This window comes from Zalophus californianus, chromosome 10 (genome assembly GCF_009762305.2).
Source record: "Zalophus californianus isolate mZalCal1 chromosome 10, mZalCal1.pri.v2, whole genome shotgun sequence".
NCBI classification, from domain to species: Eukaryota; Metazoa; Chordata; class Mammalia; order Carnivora; family Otariidae; genus Zalophus; species Zalophus californianus.
Window position 1 is genome coordinate 113,361,727 of NC_045604.1, and position 17,055 is coordinate 113,378,781.

General features: G+C 62.7%; 1 protein-coding gene across 6 annotated transcripts in view; it reads left to right on the plus strand.

Moving 5' to 3' along the window:
* The window catches only part of C10H7orf50 (chromosome 10 C7orf50 homolog), a 130,056-nt gene extending 117,617 nt beyond the window's left edge, over positions 1-12,439 (plus strand). For 5 of the 6 annotated variants that reach the window (XM_027610154.1, XM_027610155.2, XM_027610150.2 and 2 more), the window contains 2 exons: positions 5,459-5,540; positions 11,715-11,897. In XM_027610154.1, the coding sequence (XP_027465955.1) occupies positions 5,459-5,540; positions 11,715-11,897 (265 nt within the window). Of the gene's footprint in view, positions 1-5,458; positions 5,541-11,714 lie in introns of all 6 variants that reach the window. The other variant, XM_027610149.2, reaches the window with a different exon arrangement.
* Positions 12,440-17,055: the final 4,616 nt, after the last annotated feature.

Consider the following 17,055-nt stretch of genomic DNA (forward strand, 5'->3'; position numbering starts at 1 on the left):
CAGCCGGTCGCCACGCCTGGTCCTCCTCCCTGGGAAGTGGGTCCCTCCTTTCTCCGATCGGTACTCACTTGAGGCCAGGAGCCTTAGCAGCCCAGAGCGGGGTCAGCCTGGGAAGCCCGCCGTGGACGCACGGTTTCCCTCCTCCCATACCGTTTTTGGAGAATGGTTTACATGCAGCCACCACACAGCCAGTTCGGAACGCCCTTGTCACTGCAGAGAGCAGCCCCCCGCCCCAGCTCCAGGGGACCCCTCATCCACCTCATGTCTCCAAGGACATGCCCATTCGGGACATTTCCTGCAAAGGGACTCATTCACCACGCAGCCTCTCATGGCCTGCTTCTTCCACGCAGTGTACTGTTTGGAGGTTCGTGCACATGGCAGCGCGTGCCACAATTTCCTCTCCCCTCACAGCTAAATGCTGCGCACAGTGTGTGCGCACCACGTTTTGTTTGTCCGTGCGCCCGTTGCTGGGCATTGGGGTTGTTTCAGCCACGTGGCCGTTGGGGCTGTTACTGTGGTGCACGTCTATGTGCGGGATTCTGTGTGGACGCAGTTTCTTTTGTCTCGGGCACACGGGCTCGCTGGTGACTCTGGTGTGGGAGGAGCTGCGGACACATAGCAGCCACGCCGTTTCCAGCCCCACCAGCGGGGGTGCCGAGGACGGCCCTCCTGGCGGGTGTGGGGTGCTGGCTCACCGAGCCCTCCACCGGCGTCCTGTACACTGTTGAACCAAATCCGGACACCGCGCTAGGCTGCTGGGCTGCCCCCCTGGGCGCGTCACTGGACGGACTCAGTGAGGAGGACAGAGTGCTCCTGGGCGGACAGCTGCCCGCTGGCTCTTGAACCCCCACCTGCAGAGCGCTGGAAGGCCCTGCCCTGGCTGCGCTGGGGGCAGGAATTCTCCGGAAGCCCGCCTGCTGGCTGGGAAGAGGGCTGTGCCCGGGCTCTCAGCGATCTCTCTGCCCCACTCCTCCTTCGCTGCCCCCTGGGAGCGGCTGGCCGGAGAGCGGCGGCCTGGACCGCAGTCAGGAGTCCCCATCCCCTGGCCCTGGTCATCAGCCATAAGGACGCGTGGTTCTGTGCCACCTGGGCCCTTCGGTCTCCCCTGCGCTCTTGGCTACTGGGCACAGTGGGGCTGTGCCGGAACCAGCGCCCCCTAGGGAGTCCAGTCCCCAACGTTGGTGTCACTTGGGCAGTTCCCAGCAGAAGGGCTAGGATTGGGGCCCGGGGACCGGGCTGGGGATCCATATCTGGTGGGACCGGGTGGCTGGCACAGCCCTCCTGGCTTCCCCAAACTTAGCAGGTGCCGGGAAGAAGTCCCAGGCCCCCATGTCCCTGGCAGAGGCGGGGGTGGCCCAGCTGCGAGTCATGGGTGTGGAGGGGTGCGCCCTGCTCACCGTCACCAACCAGGACCCTTCTCGGGTTGGCGCACTTCTTATCCCAGCGCACGTTTCTCCAGTCAGCGAGGCCTGTCTGGTGCCGGGGCTCAGTGCTGTCGATGCCGCCAGCGTCCTCTGAGGTCAGAGCTGATGCCGCCACCGCGCCACTCTGAGAGCCGGCGCTCATTCGTGCTCCCCTGCACGCCCGGCTGACGCACCCCCCTGCGTGCCCCCCTTCGCGCCCCCTCTGGCGCGACCCCCTGCATGCCCCCCTGACGCACCCCCCTGCGCGCCCAGCTGACGCACTCCCAGGCAGGGTCACGGGTCAGCACTGGAGACAGGAGCAGGTAGACTGGCCAGGTAGGTGCCAGCCACAGAGTGGATCTCAGGCTGTACAGCAGGTCACAGATGGAGTCTGGGGCGGGCCGGCAGTAAGGATGGGCCAGGAGGCCTACGGTGCCTGTGGCCGCTGTCCATGTTGACCCTGTGTGGAAGGCAAGAGGGAGGGCTGGGGGCCCAGTCTTTGCTCCACTGTGTGGAGTGCCCAGATCCCTGGTTGTCACCTCAAGGGCGACGGCCCTGTCCGGACTACCCCCATTACCTAGAGGCCAGCCCGGGGATCCTGTCCATGTGCTGGTCGGCAGCCTGTCCTCGCTTCCGGCCTCGCCTCCAGCCCGCGTGGGCTCCCGAGACCGCCCAGTACCGCTGTCCCTGTGCCTGACAGTGGTAGGTGACGTCCAGATGGAGCCGTGCCGTGTGTGTGCACGTGGAATGTCAGTGGTGGCCTCTGCACCCTGCAGGAGCCCCAGGAGTGGCCCTGGGTGCCTGTGGGATGTCACAGCCCAGAACAGAGGTGCCCAGCATTCTCTCCTCCTGAGGCCTCGCACCAGGCTGCCCATGGTGTGGGCTGCAGCCCCTCGCTGGGCTGAGGGCAGGGAGACATGCTCTCTCCTTGTGCACAGGGTCCCCCGCATCTGCCCAGCAGACAGGACCATCCTCCTGGCAGGAGGCTGCGAGCTGTGCCTGTTGCCACACGGGGCGATCCTGTGGGAATGAGGCTCCACCAGGGGTGGCTGGGACCCCGTTTTCCAGCCAAGCTGGGCCACGCTGCTGAGGCCAGCAGGGGTCGGAGAGCTCCTATGAGCGGCAGTTCTCCTCGAGGGGGCCCCCCCCTGCTCTCCCCTAAACTGGGACAGGAACGTGTGACTGCCCCACATTACAGAAAGGACTCCAGCGGCTCAGAGCTGGGGACTGGAAAGTACCAAGCTGGAATGCAGACCACGCTCTGTGCCACGCTCCGTGGCCACACTGCCCGTGGTGTCTGTTGCAGTCCCCACACCACAGTGCGCACGTGGACAGTGGCTGGTGTGCTGTGTGACAGATACGGGTCTCAGCGCTGCCAGGCCACCAGGGCGGGGGGAAGTGAGGGGCCCGGAGCAGATCTGCAGTGGCCTGTTGGGGTTGTGGGCCGCGGTGCGCCAGCCTCGCAGCCCCACCCCCAGCATGGGCTGCACCGTAGGTCAGCTGCTCGGGCAGGCTACAAGGAGGGCAGAGGCAGCACGGAGGCCCCCGAGTGGGTGGCGGGGCCTGCGGGTCGGTGGGATGTGGAGCCCCAGCAGCTCAGGACCTTCTTGCAGAGGCAAGAGGCTGCTGCCCCCCCATCACAGCCGAGGACCCTCATTACACCTGGGTCCCAGTCCAGGCACCAGGATCGACCTTCCTATCAGCTGAGATAAGGTTTCCTTCTGCCTCGACGATGGAGCTGGGATGCCTCGAGGGGCCGTGGCTGCATCAGGTTTGAACGTGGGAGTTGGCATGTGTGCGGTCTGCGGAGGGGTTCGTAGGGTTGCCCTGAGGGCCGCGGTGCGGGGTGGGGCTGGTGGAGGTCAGAGACAGTCACCGGCTCAGGGGCTCCAGAATCTGCCCGATGCTGGGGCTCAGGCTGGGCCTCGGCCCAGAGCTCCCTGTGGAACTAGAGCCTCAGAGCTGCCGTCAGACCTGTCACCCCTCTTGCGCCGCGCCTCTGGGTGGCCATGGGCTTGGGGCCTGGGCAGTGACTGTTGAAGTGTCCTTCATCTGTGACCATGTGGTGCTCAGAGCCGCGTTCTCTAGGAGCCGTCTAGGACTCCGCACCCCCTCGGCACCGGGGTGTCTACACTGGTCCTGGGTCCCCACTCCCTCCCTGCCGACCCCAGTCTCTCACTTTCTCTGCTCCCCAGAATACAGATCCTCCATCCCTGCGGGCACTGCCTCTCAGCAAGGTGTCCCCAGGATGGAGCCAGAACCCCAGCAGGTGGGCTGGCTCAACCGTGTGCACCGTCACCGTCATTGTCCTTGTTTGTCTGGGGGCCTCCTCTCTGCCTGTCCTAGGCGTGCCATGGGCCCCCAGCTGGTCCCCGTGCTTCCTGTGGGCCCACACGGCATATCTGAAGCTGTTCTGGCACTCCCTGGGGGCTCAGGTGACCAGAGCCCTGGGGTTAGGCAGGGGTGTTGCTTTGGGTGCACAGCCCGTCCACGTTGTCGACATGGCAGTGATGGGAGCCAGGTCCCAGGCAGTGGAGCTCGGCACCGCCACACCGTGTCAGCCTAGGAGGGACCTCACAGGCCCTGGGGTGAGGTCACGTGCCATCCTCGGGGTGGGGGGATGGGCCAGGGTGCAGCTGGTCGGTGGAAGCACAGGGAAAGTTTGTTACAAAGAATGACTAAGCGTAGTGAGGGCTTGCCAGTGAATCGAGAACTCAAGACCCAGGAGGAGCAGATTCCAGGGCAGCCACTCCCCCAGGGCTGTGAGGAGGCCCAGTCGTGGCTCACAGAATGGCAGAGAAGCCACAGGAGCCGAAACCACAGGAGCTGAGCCCACGGGACTTGCCAGGAAGGCTGCTCATGGGCAGTCTGGCCGGGGCCACGGTGGACCATCAGCTCCCGGGGGTTGCTTGCCGGAACCAGGATGGAAGAGCCTTCCTCTATTACGCTGATACGTCTCTCCAGCGCCTTCTGTTTCACATCGGACCATCTGGCAAAGGAAGTCCTCTGTTTCCACGGAGCGGGCGATGGAGGAAGATTGGAGGCGGAGGCCGTGACTTGACCCACATGGGGGAGGGGGCCCCTTGGGAGGATTTCTCTCTTTCCTCCGTTCCTTCCTCTAAGGACCACTGTTGTGGTTTTTGCTTTCCCACAAAAACCCGTTGGCTTCTGTGGAGCCAACGAGAGCTCTTGGACCCCCCCCACCGAGTAGAGGCCATGAGGCTGCAGCTAGAGCAGTGGTCACACAGCCCTGGGGGCTCACCCTCTGCCCTTCTCCCCACGGCCATCGGCACCCGCGAGTCCCAGACATGCTAGCCTCTGGCCCGTGTTCACCTCTCAGCTCCAAGAGCCTGGCCCTGTGGTCCTGCCCAGAGCAGCCACCCACCTTGACGTATTTCCTCTGACACCTAAAGCTACTTGCCTCCTCATCCTCCAGCCTCTACAATGTGGGCTGCATGTCAGCAGGCTGGCTTTGCTGCTATGGTCTTGGTGTGGGGGGGGGCGGGGGAGGGCTGGGCCTTTGGAGGCCTTTGGGTTGGGAGGGTGCAGGCCAGGCGGCTCTAGCGGAGGCATGGGGCTGGCGTGGCCGGATTTCTTTCTCTGTCCCTGGCGTCCAAGCAGCCCAGACCAGGATGGCCCTCCAGGTCGGGGTTCTTGGCTCCTCCTAGCTTGCTGTCCCTCACCCTCCACACACAGCTCTCGGATTAAAGGCTGTCCGCACTCTGGTGGGCAGGCTCTGCCGTAGCACACGATAAAGGCTTTGCAAGGACGGCTGATGTCATGGAATTCCGGATGTGCACATTGGCATCATAAAATCGTGGCATTGTAGGGCTGGAAGAAAGAGCCCTGTGCCCCCTGGTGCCGATGTGGAGGCAGGCCCAGCTGGCCGAGGCCTCACGGGCGTGCGGAAGTGAGGTGTCCCCCCAGCACCAGGCGCCTGAGCCCCCTCTGCTCCTGTTCCTTGTCTGCTGCCCTCCAGCTGGGGGAACGGGGGCTGCACACACCCTTCCGGCTCCTCCTGCCAGCACCTGAAATGTCCTGTCCTTGATACCTAGCTGGGCCGAGAAGCACGAGAACTGGAGATTTCAGAAGACGAGGCAGACTTGGCTGCTGATGCATATGTACGACAGTGACCAGGTGTGTGCACACTTGCGGGGCGGGGGGCGCTAGGTGTGTGTCCCTGGTGGGGAAGAGGAGGGAAGATGGGTGCGGGGGGGGTGGAGGGGTCTCCCAGATGACAAAGTCTGTGTGTGCTTGGGGGTGGGGTCAAGTCAAGCAGTGACCAGGATGGAAGGACCCAGTGCCAGGGCCTGCTCCAGCCACACGGGCCTGAGACCTCCCCTCCAGCGGGGGCGTGGGAAGGGCAGGCCCCCAGCAGCCAGGCCTGGCCAAGGCTGTGGTTAAGAAAGAGGCCCTAGCAATTGTGGTGGGACCCCCCCCCCCCCCGCCAGGAGCCCCCAGTCCAACCCCTCATTTTACAGAGGGAGGGCCTTGCTTGGGGTCAGGGGGTAAGAACCCTTGTGCAGAGCAGGGGCTTGTCCAGAGGCCAGGCTTGGGCCAGGGGCTTGCGGGCTTGGAGCCTGGGCCATCAGCCCACCCACTGCCATCGAGCTGAACCTTCCCCAAGGAAGCTGCCAATGTTAGGGGAATGTTGTCGTCCCGGGTGCTTGGAAGTCCTGCCCTTCCCATCTTTTGACCCTGGGGGGTGGAGGAGACAGTGTGTCCCCCCAAAACTCCATTGTGCCGTCTTCCTGCAGATGAGCCCAGCTCACAGGACTACCATGGGCTCTGCTGGTCCTCGGTGGCTTCCGTGGGCAAGGGTCCCGTCCACAGTCACATCTGCTTGTCTGCCCCTGTCATTTCCTTTAGTCTGGAACTTCCTTCACAACTTTGATGTGCCCGGAGAGGCCGGTTGTCAGATAGCTGGGACATGTTTGTGCCCTCCCAGCACACTCAGTAGCAGGTGCAAGGTGGTTGGATGCTGACGTTGGTCCCGTGATTGGGGGGACACTGGCTAGTCTTGCTCCTGTAGTAATCAGCTGTGTCTGTGGAGGTGCTTCGAGATTATGGAAACACCCTGTTCCTCATCCCCCCTGTGCCCGTCGGTCTTAGCATCCATCAGCAGCTCTGGTCTGGGTCAACGGTCACCGTGGTGCTGGCCACGTGTATGCGTCCTCTCCTGCATGCGTCGATCAGCACGTGGCTGTAGGGAAGGGCCTGGCCGCCTCCCTCATGGCTTTGTGTTGGGGCAGGTGTGTGCACGCAGGGGGTGCGGGTGTGTATACACCCTGTGGGGTGCAGGTGTGTGCACGCGGCGGGTGTGGGTGTGTATACACCCTGTGCGGTGCGGGTGTGTGCACGCTGGGGCTGCAGGTGTGTATACACCCTGTGGGGTGTGGGTGTGTGCACTCGGGTGCGGGTGTATGCATGCTGGGGGTGTGGGTGTGTATACACCCTGTGGGGTGCGGGTGTGTGCACGCGGGGGGTGCGGGTGTGTATACACCCTGTGGGGTGCGGGTGTGTGCACGCGGGGGGTGCGGGTGTGTATACACCCTGTGGGGTGCGGGTGTGTGCACGCGGGGGGTGCGGGTGTGTATACACCCTGTGGGGTGCGGGTGTGTGCACTCGGGGGGTGCGGGTGTGTATACACCCTGTGGGGTGCGGGTGTGTGCACGCGGGGGGGTGCGGGTGTGTATACACCCTGTGGGGTGCGGGTGTGTGCACTCGGGGTGTGTGAGTGTGTGCACGCGGGGGGGTGCGGGTGTGTATACACCCTGTGGGGTGCGAGTGTGTGCACGCAGGGGGCGTGGGTGTGTATACACCCTGTGGGGTGCAGGTGTGTGCATGCAGGGAGGGGGCAGGTGTGGATTGTCTACCAGTGTTGATTTTCTCAGGTCGTCATCCCTTGCTGCCATCATTTGTTTTGACAAGTGTAGTTTTCATGACATCTGTGGTTGGTGGCTCCATGGCCAGGAGGTCAAGGGTGCCCGTGTACACGTGATGGGGGGACCTCTGTGGAGGAAGCACCTGAGAGCCACAGTCTGAAACGAGGCTGTGGGTGTGGCAGGATGGGCGGACAGCTGTCCACACGGGCCAGGGCTGCTGCAGGAGTCACAGGCCAGTGGTGTGGCCCGCAGCAGAGCCCCCTCGGGGGTAACAACACCGCACTCCTTCCCCGTGACCCCACCGTCCTGCACAGCCCCACTTGCCGCAGCTGGGGGCATACTCCCAGTCCCCCATCGCCAGACTTCTGGGCCCAGGAGCTCAGACCCAGGGAACCCACGGTCCCCAGAACTCTTGGGAGCAGGTATCACACGCAGGGAGCCAGTGGGGAGCTACGTGCACAGACCTCCATGCCCTGACCACCCTGCCCAGGTCTGTGTTCCCCTCTGCCCCCGGGGAGGGGCCAGGGCACCCTGGGGACCACTGCTGCGGCCAGACGGCCCCTTGCTTTCCGGTCATGCCTGTCCCCTTGAGACCACTAGTTGTCACAGTGGTGGGAGCCCTGCTAGGGACAGGTCGTCACCTCAGTGAAGCCTGATTTTTCTATTTTTTCTTTTGTTGTCTGTGTTTTCCGCGTCATAACTATGAAATCATTTCCTAATCGGAGGTCAGGAAAATTACTCCTGTTTTCTCGTAAGGGTTTTTAAGTTTTTGTTCTTACATTTAGGACTTTGACCAATGGGAGTTAACCCTGTATGTGGTGAGTTAGGTTTCTTGCACGTGGGGACGTGCACCACCCGTTGAATGGACTGTGCTCTCCACAGTGGATGGACGCAGCACCTTGCTGCTTCCCAGCATCCTGCCAGTTCGTTACCTGTCTGGCCTTGCTGGAATGTGCACCCCCTGAGGACAAGGCTTGTTGGCTCTTGCTGACCCTTCACAGCTGCCTGGGCTGCCCTGGAAAATGGGGCACATGTATCTGAAAACCCAGCTGGGGACTGGTGTCCGGGGGCTTTCCAGAGAGAGTGCAGTAACCAGTGGATAGATGGATGGATGTGAGCCCATTGAGGTCAGGGTCAGAGCTCATCTGGGGCCCAGCACAGGCAGTGGGGTAGAGGGAGCCCTGAGCTGCAAGTGGACGACTAATGGCCAAGGCACCTAGGGATGCTGGGAGGGGAGGAGAGGGTCAAGCTGGTTATTGGTGTGTCTACAGCCCTGATAACAAGGCCTCCCCTCCGTCCAGCAGACACTCCCGGAGCCTGTGTGGCTCGTCAGGGTTGCGGGGGAGGGCAGCAGGGACAGGGTGGGAGCCCCGGGCGGAAGCTAGGGGCTGTGGCGCTCTGGACCCCAGACTCTGTAGACAGTGGTTCCTCTGCCTGCTGGCCCCACAGTTAGCCGTGCTCCTCACACTTCCCGCCGTCCCTGCCCACAGGCTCCCTCCAGAGCAGCCCACCGCCCTGGACAGGCCCTGCTCTGCCGGCTCTTGTGTGGTCCACACTCGGGCCTCTCTGTGACCCTGCAGCGCAGTGCCAGGATGCTCCTTGGCAGGACCATTGCGGTAACGGCCGTCCGGTACCGCCTGCCAGATCAGCAGAGACCATGACGTGAGGCAGAACTGTTCTCGGTCCCACACGTGTCCAGTCAGCCCAGCGTCCGGAGTAGAAGAAACCAAGTTAGCATCTGCCTCCCCCGGGAACCTCTCTTCCAGCCCCGGGCCCAACCTCACGGTGGCCACCTGCCTGTGTAGGGCATGGGTGTGCGCGTGTGCACATGTGTGTAGGTGCACACACCCCGTTGTGTTCAGAAGTACTTTCTTCCGGGAGCAGGATATAAGATTTGGTTTCCTGGGACAAGACAGATCCAGAAGCCTAATCTAACCGCGGGGTGGATGACAAGGGAGCGGGAGGCAAAGCCTGGAAGTGCCCCTCACGGTCAGGGCGCACCGAGGGGGGAGCCAAGGCCGGTCCCCAACAAGCCATGTTGGGCTAGCTAGATATCCACACATCAAAGAATGAAGGTGACCCCACCCGACCTCTAACAAAAGTTAAAAGTGAGTCGGAGCCGCAGATGTCAGGGCTGACGCTCTCCTGTCATGACCTCGGGTCAGGCACAGGTGCCTTAAACACAGCTCCACAAGCATGGTGACACGGAGGGACAGACAGACGCGAGTGAGACAGCCTCCCACAGAATGGGAAAAATTGCGTGCGCGCCCCGTGTCCCGTGGCCGGTCTGCCATGCAGGGAGAAGCTTCCTACCTCGGTAACAGGACAGCCCAATTTCAAAGTGGACAGAGGGTCCACGTAGACGCTTCTCCGGAGCAGACGGCCCAGGTGACCGGGAGCACCTGCAGCGGAGCCCTGTGTCGCTGGCGCTGGGGGCGCCCACCAGCCCAGCGTGGCCGCAATGAGCAAGGACGGCCGGTGATACGTGTTGATGAGGGCACAGCTTCCCTCCCATGTGCTCTTGGAGCACCCTGTTCCCGTGTTCCGGATGGATCGCATCTCCAGATTTCTCCAAGGATGGCAACAATACGGTTTTGACATTTTCTTCTCTCTGTATAACCTTTATTTTATCCAGGTTGCTTGTGGTTTGTTTGCTTGGCCTCTGACTTTGGAATCAGAGACTTTGCTCCCAGGTGGTGCCCTGTGGGGGTGGCCAGGGCTGCACGCGCCCCGGTGGCCTGTGCACTTCCACGTGGGTTCCGGGTGGGTTGATGGGCTGGGCTCAGGATCATGGGTCTTCTCTCCTGTATCCTCAGATTTCAGAATAGAAACTTGTAGTCTTGCTGCAGGACACAGGCTTGGCTGCCGACACTGTGGAAGCCGGGGTGGTGGGGGGGCAGCCCATTGGAGGAAGCAGGGGCAGCTGTCGGGGGAGGGGGTCAGTTGGGGCGAGGTCCGTAAGTAGAGGGAGGTAGCGTGGGGGGCAGCCCATTGGAGGGCGGCAGGGGGCAGCTGTGGGGGGAGGTTCCAGGGGCAGGCAGCCCGTCAGGGGAGGCAGGGGGGTAGCCCATGGAGGGAGGCAGGGGGCAGCATGGGGGAGGCCCAGGGTGGGGAGACAGCACGGGGGGGTGGACACACTGTTGGGGGGCAGTGTGTGGGCACAGGAGGTGGAGGGGGGTGAGGGCAGCATGGAGTGGGGGGCAGCCCGTGGGGGGCAGTGAGGGAGGCTTCCCTTCAGCAGGTGAAGTCTCGTACCCTCTCCCTGTGCCCAGCCCGCCGCACTGGAGTCCCTGCACCTCCCGTGTCAATGGCTGCAGGCTGCTCTTAGTGGGCACCTGCCTTGTGCTCTCGGTTGAGCTACAACTCACACACCACAACATTCACCGCTTAAAGCTTTTAGTTTTGATGAAGTCTGTTTATCTGGGGTTTATTTAGCTACTTACGCTCCCGGTGTCCTATCTAAGGAATTGTTGCCTAATCCCAGGTCATTCTGCGATGCTTCTAAGAGTTTATAGTTTTTGTTTTGTTTTGTTTTTAAAAAAAGATTTTATTTATTCATTTGACACAGAGACAGCGAGAGAGGGAACACAAGCAGGGGGAGTGGGAGAGGGAGAAGCAGGCTTCCCGCCGAGCAGGGAGCCTGATGTGGGGCTCGATCCCAGGACCCCGGGATCATGACCTGAGCCGATGGCAGACGCCCAATGACTGAGCCACCAAGGCACCCCTAAGAGTTTATAGTTTTAACTCATACTCGCAGGTCTTTGACCTGTTCTGAGCTGATGTCTGACGATGGTGTGAGGGAGGGGTCCTCACGGGGACGTCCCAACACCGTCCGTCGGAGCGAGGGCCCTTGTCAGAACCCACTGACCGTGGGTGGAGGGGTCACCCCTTCGGCCCCGGCTCTGCCCCTTGCCTTGCGTGTTTGTGCCAATGCCAGTCCACTACTGTGGCTTCAGAGTCGAGACGTGGGAGTCACTGACTGCTTTTTGAGTGGACCCAGCCCCTCCTTCCCTCTCGCCTCTGGACGGGACTAGCCAGACTTGGAGTCAGGCGGGCTTGGGGGGCGGCAGCGGAATGCGGTTACATCAGCTTCATCCCTGACCTCCGTTCTTTGTCCTAGAAGCTCGCTCGTCACAAACACACCTGTGTCCTGTTGATTTAGTGGCATTTCAGGAGCAGTGAGAACCCAGGGCTGCCGAGCCTGAAGCCCGTGGAGGGAATAGCCCAGGACCGGGAGAGGGTCACTGCAGGAGGCCAGCCCGTAGTCCTGCGGCAGGAGGACAGAGCAGGAGCAGGGGTGCCGCCTGAGATGCCAGCTGCTGGACTGGGAGCCCTGCCTGGAGCCTGGGGCCCGCGCAGTGAATGCCCCATTTCTCCACGCCACCCCACAGGGCCCCTGACGCCCTCGTCTTCTTCCCCCGCCCAGGTTCCCGACGCGCTCTTCTCCACCCTGCTGGCCTACCTGGAGGGGCTCAGGGGCCGCGCCCGGGAGCTGACGGTGCAGAAGGCGGAAGCCCTGATGCAGGAGGTGGACAAGGCCAGTGGCGCGGAGCCCCTCCCACTGGGGAAGACCCAGCGCATCCGGCGGGTGCTGCAGCTTCTCTCCTAGGGGCCCAGCAGGCCGCTGCTGCCGCCCAAGACCCAGCGGCGGGGCCCCAACGAGGGGCAGGCAGGGCTACCAGCAGGTCAGCGGCCAGTGGGCCTGTGGCGCCTGACCCTTGGAAGAACTGACTGTGGCCAGACTGTTCACAGATCGTGACGTGTCTTCATCCCTTTACAGCAGAAAGTGGCCACTGTGACATAGCCTCCTGGCCTCCCAGTGGCCCTCAAGCCCCTGGGGAGCTTGCTTATTGAGAGAAAGGTCTATTTTTCTACGGGGACTGTTGTAGAGATTGACCAGAGCCAGCCCTTCCCTCCAGCTGTGGTCCGTCCCCGGTGGGGGGTGGGGGGCCCCTCTGGTGCCGACTGCCTGCATCTGGGTCACCTGCCTGCGTTCCCTGGTGGGTCCAGGCCGTGGCTCGCCCATCCCTCACCTCCCTCCTGGGGCCTAGCTGGCCAGTCCCCGGGAAAACCTGGCTGCGTTTTCAATAAAACCGGCCTGTGTCGGCCGTGGCCCTTGCTCCGTGCACCCCATTCTCGTTTGCCTGTCCTGACTCTAAGGAGCTTGTCCTGAGAGTGAGCGTGCGTTGGGCCGGAGCCGAGGCCCCGGGACAGCATCCCGGCAAGCTCTGTGTGGCGCTCCTGCCTGTTGGCGCTGAGCACTTGCGCTGTGGGCCTGCCGCCGGCAGGTGTCGGCAGTGACCACATTGGCTGCCCTCCCACTGCCGTCCCAGCCGGGAAGTAGGCCCGCTGCCTGCGGAAACGCCGGAGCTGCCCTCCCTGTTCCCGGAAGAGCGTGCATGTCAAAGCCCCTGGAAGTCATTCTGCGCGCGGCGGCCCGTGTCTGCCCCACCTGTGGGAAGAGTGGGCAGGCCCTTAAGGAGGACCTGCGCTTCCTGGGACCTGTGGAGAATGACACGGGGTGGCGGATATGTGCGGTGGTCTTAAAACTTGTCCACCGTGGCTTTGACGCTCCGCCGCTGGGTCGTGGGTCAGCTTCCAGCATGGGATGGAGCAGACGAGACGCCGTGGGACCCCTGGGGCGAGGGCAGGGGGAGGACGTGGCTGGTGCCCTTGGGACGCTTGCCCTTGGGACTTGGCCGCCATGATGTGGGAAGCCCCTGTCACGTGGGGAGGCCACGTGGGGGGGCCACAAGGGGTGCTCAGGTGATGGCGAGTCTTCAGATGGCGGCCACCCCAGGTGACACTGAATGAAGGAGGAGTGAGCTGCCCCCACCGACTCTTGCCCACGTTGCAGGTTTGTAAACCCTATTGCTGGGCCGCGTGCAGTAGACAACCAGAACACCACGAAGCTGTGTAAAGTGACTCGCTTACAATGTGCGTCACAGTGCTAATAGAGTCACAGGCTCCAGGCCTGTGTGTAGACCCCTTATTCCAGGAGAAGCCTGGGGCTGGCTGTGCTCCCCGGAGGTGTCCCCTCCTAGCGGTGTCCCCACCTCAGGCTCTGCACTGACTTCAGCTTCAGTCACTGGACCACCCGGGCCCAGGAATGGCCCACTCATCCAAAGGGGCCTGGGCTGGTCCGTGGGGCCCCCCTCTTCTCACCCGTAACCCAGACCCCTGGGCTCTAGGGTCATTCTGCCCCACCTCCCACCCAACACCTGCACCTCAGCGGCACCCCCATGGAAAGGGGACGTGCCCCACCACTCCCTGGGGGGCATTTGGCCCTGTCCCCCACCCACTGTGCAGCTGGAACCCGGGTCACACGCACGATCACGTGTCCAGTTCTGGGTGGGTGGGAGCAACTGGCCCGACCCCTCTTTGGCCCAGGTGGCTTTGGAGACAGATGAGAAGTCCTGCCCCCCCGGTATCCATCAGGTGAGAACTTGAGCAGGGAAGCATGTTGGAAGTACACGTCAGTGCAGGTCTGTGAGTGGGCATCACAGCTCCACAAATAATCTGGGGACATGGACAGTCGATGCCAGCCTCACTGTGCCCAAGCTCGGAGGTGTCCTGGAAATGACACTGAAAACTAGACGTACAAAGAAAAACCCCTAGCTACAAACAAAGGGCAGATTTTTTTTTTTTTTTTTAAAGGAATCAGGTTGATTGATTAAGAACCATAGCTCTGGGTTTCCTGGCAGCCAAGTTGAAAAGGGAAATGTGATGAGTCCCGAGTCCTCATTGTTACTGGATACAGTGGAAAGAGCAGGGCACTCCCCAATACCAGATGGAGGGCTCTTTCCTCCCTAAGAGCTCCTGTCGGAGCCTAAAGTGCTATTCCCTCGAGGTCCCCCTGGCAGAAGGTGCAGAGAGAGGGACATGACACAGACATGTCACCTGGACAAAGCTGTCAAGAGACGTAACTTGGTGTGCAACCGACCGGCCTCAGTTGCTGGGGGTGCCGGTTGCAGATGGCCCTCTGATGAGGCCCCAGGGGCAGTGAGGTGGGAGCGCCTGAGCCCCGGGCCAGGCCACAGTGAGGGGTGCCCAGGGGCTGTCTGCGTAGGGCCACTGGGCCAGGAAACGTCTTGACAGTGGCTGGTGATTTCCCGCCAACGCCCCCCCACACTGGAAACAACCCAGATGTCCGGCAGCAGCCAAACAGGAAACCGAAGTGAACAGCACTCACCAGTAAAAGGGAAGAAGCGTGGATACACTGGGCGGGGGAGGACGGACCACAAGGGCACACCGTCGACACCGCTCCAACAACATCCTTGAGACAGCCAGCTGGCTCGTCTGCGGTGACAGAACCCCCGGGGCAGGGGCCGGTGGGCGCTCGGGTGCCAACGTGGCCTGTGGCTACACGGCGTGTGCAGGTGGGACACGCGCTCAGGCTCCTCGTTCATGACACCCCAGCGGGAGCAAAGACGAGCCTCGCGGGACAGAGCTCCCGGCAAAGCACTGGGCTCTGGAAAGAACACGGTGAAACGGGTTTGTTGGCGCCTTAATGTCTTTCTCCGCGAAGTTCTCCGCGTCCACCACGTAGATAGTCTCAAGCACTGCTGAGACGTCAGAACGGGCGATGGGGCGCAGGACTTGGGGGTGGGAGTGTCAGACCCAGCAGGCCCACCAGCACCACCAACAGCCGCCACGGCCCCCGCCCCACCCTCCGAGGAAGCAGCCTTCCTCAGCGGGCTTCCCGGACGTCTGGGGAAACATGGCTCAGGCTTTCCTGACCTCCTACGGTAAGAAATGGGGACTAGCTGCCGAGTGGCCCCCCGTGCCAAGCTTTCCCTCCCTGGGGCCCCCAGGAGAGCTGTGTCTGTGTTCAGATAAACCAGCGCTAATCCAGCAGGAATGTCCCTGGCGGCAGGCAGGAGACTTAGGGCCAGAGGGGCTTCTGGATGTTAGGTGGCCACAGAACCAGGACCCCTGCCCCCAGGACGCACTCTCAGCCCCTCATGCGTCTGCCTCAGGGTGGGTGTCCCTGCCGCCCTGGACCACAGTCACATCTCGGGCCAAGAGCCGCCCGCCAGCTCCCAGAGGCTCCTTCCCTCACAAGGAAGAGGCAGGGGTGCTGCGGCCATGGGAACCAACATTCAGAGAGGCTGTCTGCCCCCTCCTGACCCACAGGGTCTAGGGACCCCTGATGGATGTCCGCAGAGGCCTCTCCCCAAGGCCGTGCAGCCTGGAGGCTGAGCTTGCTGGAGGTGCAGCTGGCAAGAAACAGGACCGCAGACTTGGAAGTGTCCATCACGGATGATGGACGAACACGGTGTGGTCCGTCCACACCATGGCGCATGAGCCGGCCTTCTAAAGGAAAGAACGACCCCTGCCCCCACGGGGACGAGCCCCGAGGACACGAGCCAGACACGAAGGACACGCACAGGGACCCCACTCCCATGAGGTCCCGGAGTCGTCAGACTCGCGGTCACAGAGGGTAGACGGCGGGGCCGGGGGGAGCGGGTGGGGGTCCGTGCATCATGGGGACAGGGTCTCCGTGTGCGGGATGGACCATTCTAGAGCCGGACGGGGGGGGGGGGGCGGCTGCACGGCAGCTGGATGCGTTCGGTGCCCCTGAATTATACACTGAAATGGGTTAAGATGGTCAATTTTATGTATGTTTTACCACAGGGAAAATACAAAGCAAAACAGCTAGGGTACGCGGCCGAGGTGACTGGCGAGCTGTCCACCACATGGTGCAGCCGTCACTCCCCGCCCGCATCGCGGGGGGTCTCTGCGCACCTGGTCAGGGCAGGAGCCGGTGGGTGGGCGAGCCCCCTTTGCGGCCCCAGGCCGGGGTGTCCATGTGATCACTGAGCCGGGCCTAGTGTGGGGGGCATCCAGGGCGGCCACGGAGGTGGGTGTGTTCCATAGTTGTGCTGATGGTCTCGTGGGTCAGACATCAGACTCGGCGCATTGTGCTCTCTCAGCGCCTAATATGCTTATTTTGTGTCAACTCCATGAGGAGGGCGGGGAGAAGGGAACCATACCCCCCAGATGGTCCCCACACGGCGGCCTTGGCTCTCCTGGGCCCTGCCCCAGGTCATGTCACCTGGCGGGTTCACGGTTGCGGGGGGGGTGCCCTGCAGAGGCCCTGCTTGCCTCCCGAGGCCGGGACCAGGCTGGGCGAGGGCCCCGCACATACCAGCCCTGCTCCCAGCCCACCTCAGATCTGCATCTGGACGGGGCCTGAGGGAGCCACGCCGCGGGGCCCCAGGAGGCTCCCGTCCTGGACCAGGAGGGCACTGAGGTCACCGTGGGGATCTCCCGCCGGACCCCCAGCCCGAGCTGCCGTGCGTCCTCCGTCGGAGCCCCCCGCCCCAGGGAGGGGCCCAGGGCAGCGTGTTTGTGGAGTGCTTTCCGGCAGGACCTACACCTTCCCACCTGGGGGAAAGACTGCTCAGGTTTGTTCTTGGCAAATTAAAACATCAACTAACCCCATTGGCTTCTGTGGAGAAAACCTAAGTCACCCGGGAAAGTGGTTCATTTTGATGCCTGTTCTTGTAAGTTAGGAAACATGCGGCTCAGGTTCTGCATCCTGCCCCCGCCTGAAGCCGACCGACCTGGGAGGTGCCGCGGACCCCTCTCCTCCGCGGGGAGCGGCTTCTGGAAACGGGGTCCCGGCAGCTCTGGGTTTATCACAACGATGCTCGCGTCCCCCCTTTTCTGGTTTTCCACGTCCTCCCGGCAAGCCCGCCCCGAGCAGCCCAGTCTCTCCCACCCACAGCTTCTTGAAAGGGTTTCCACAGGCATTCCGGAAT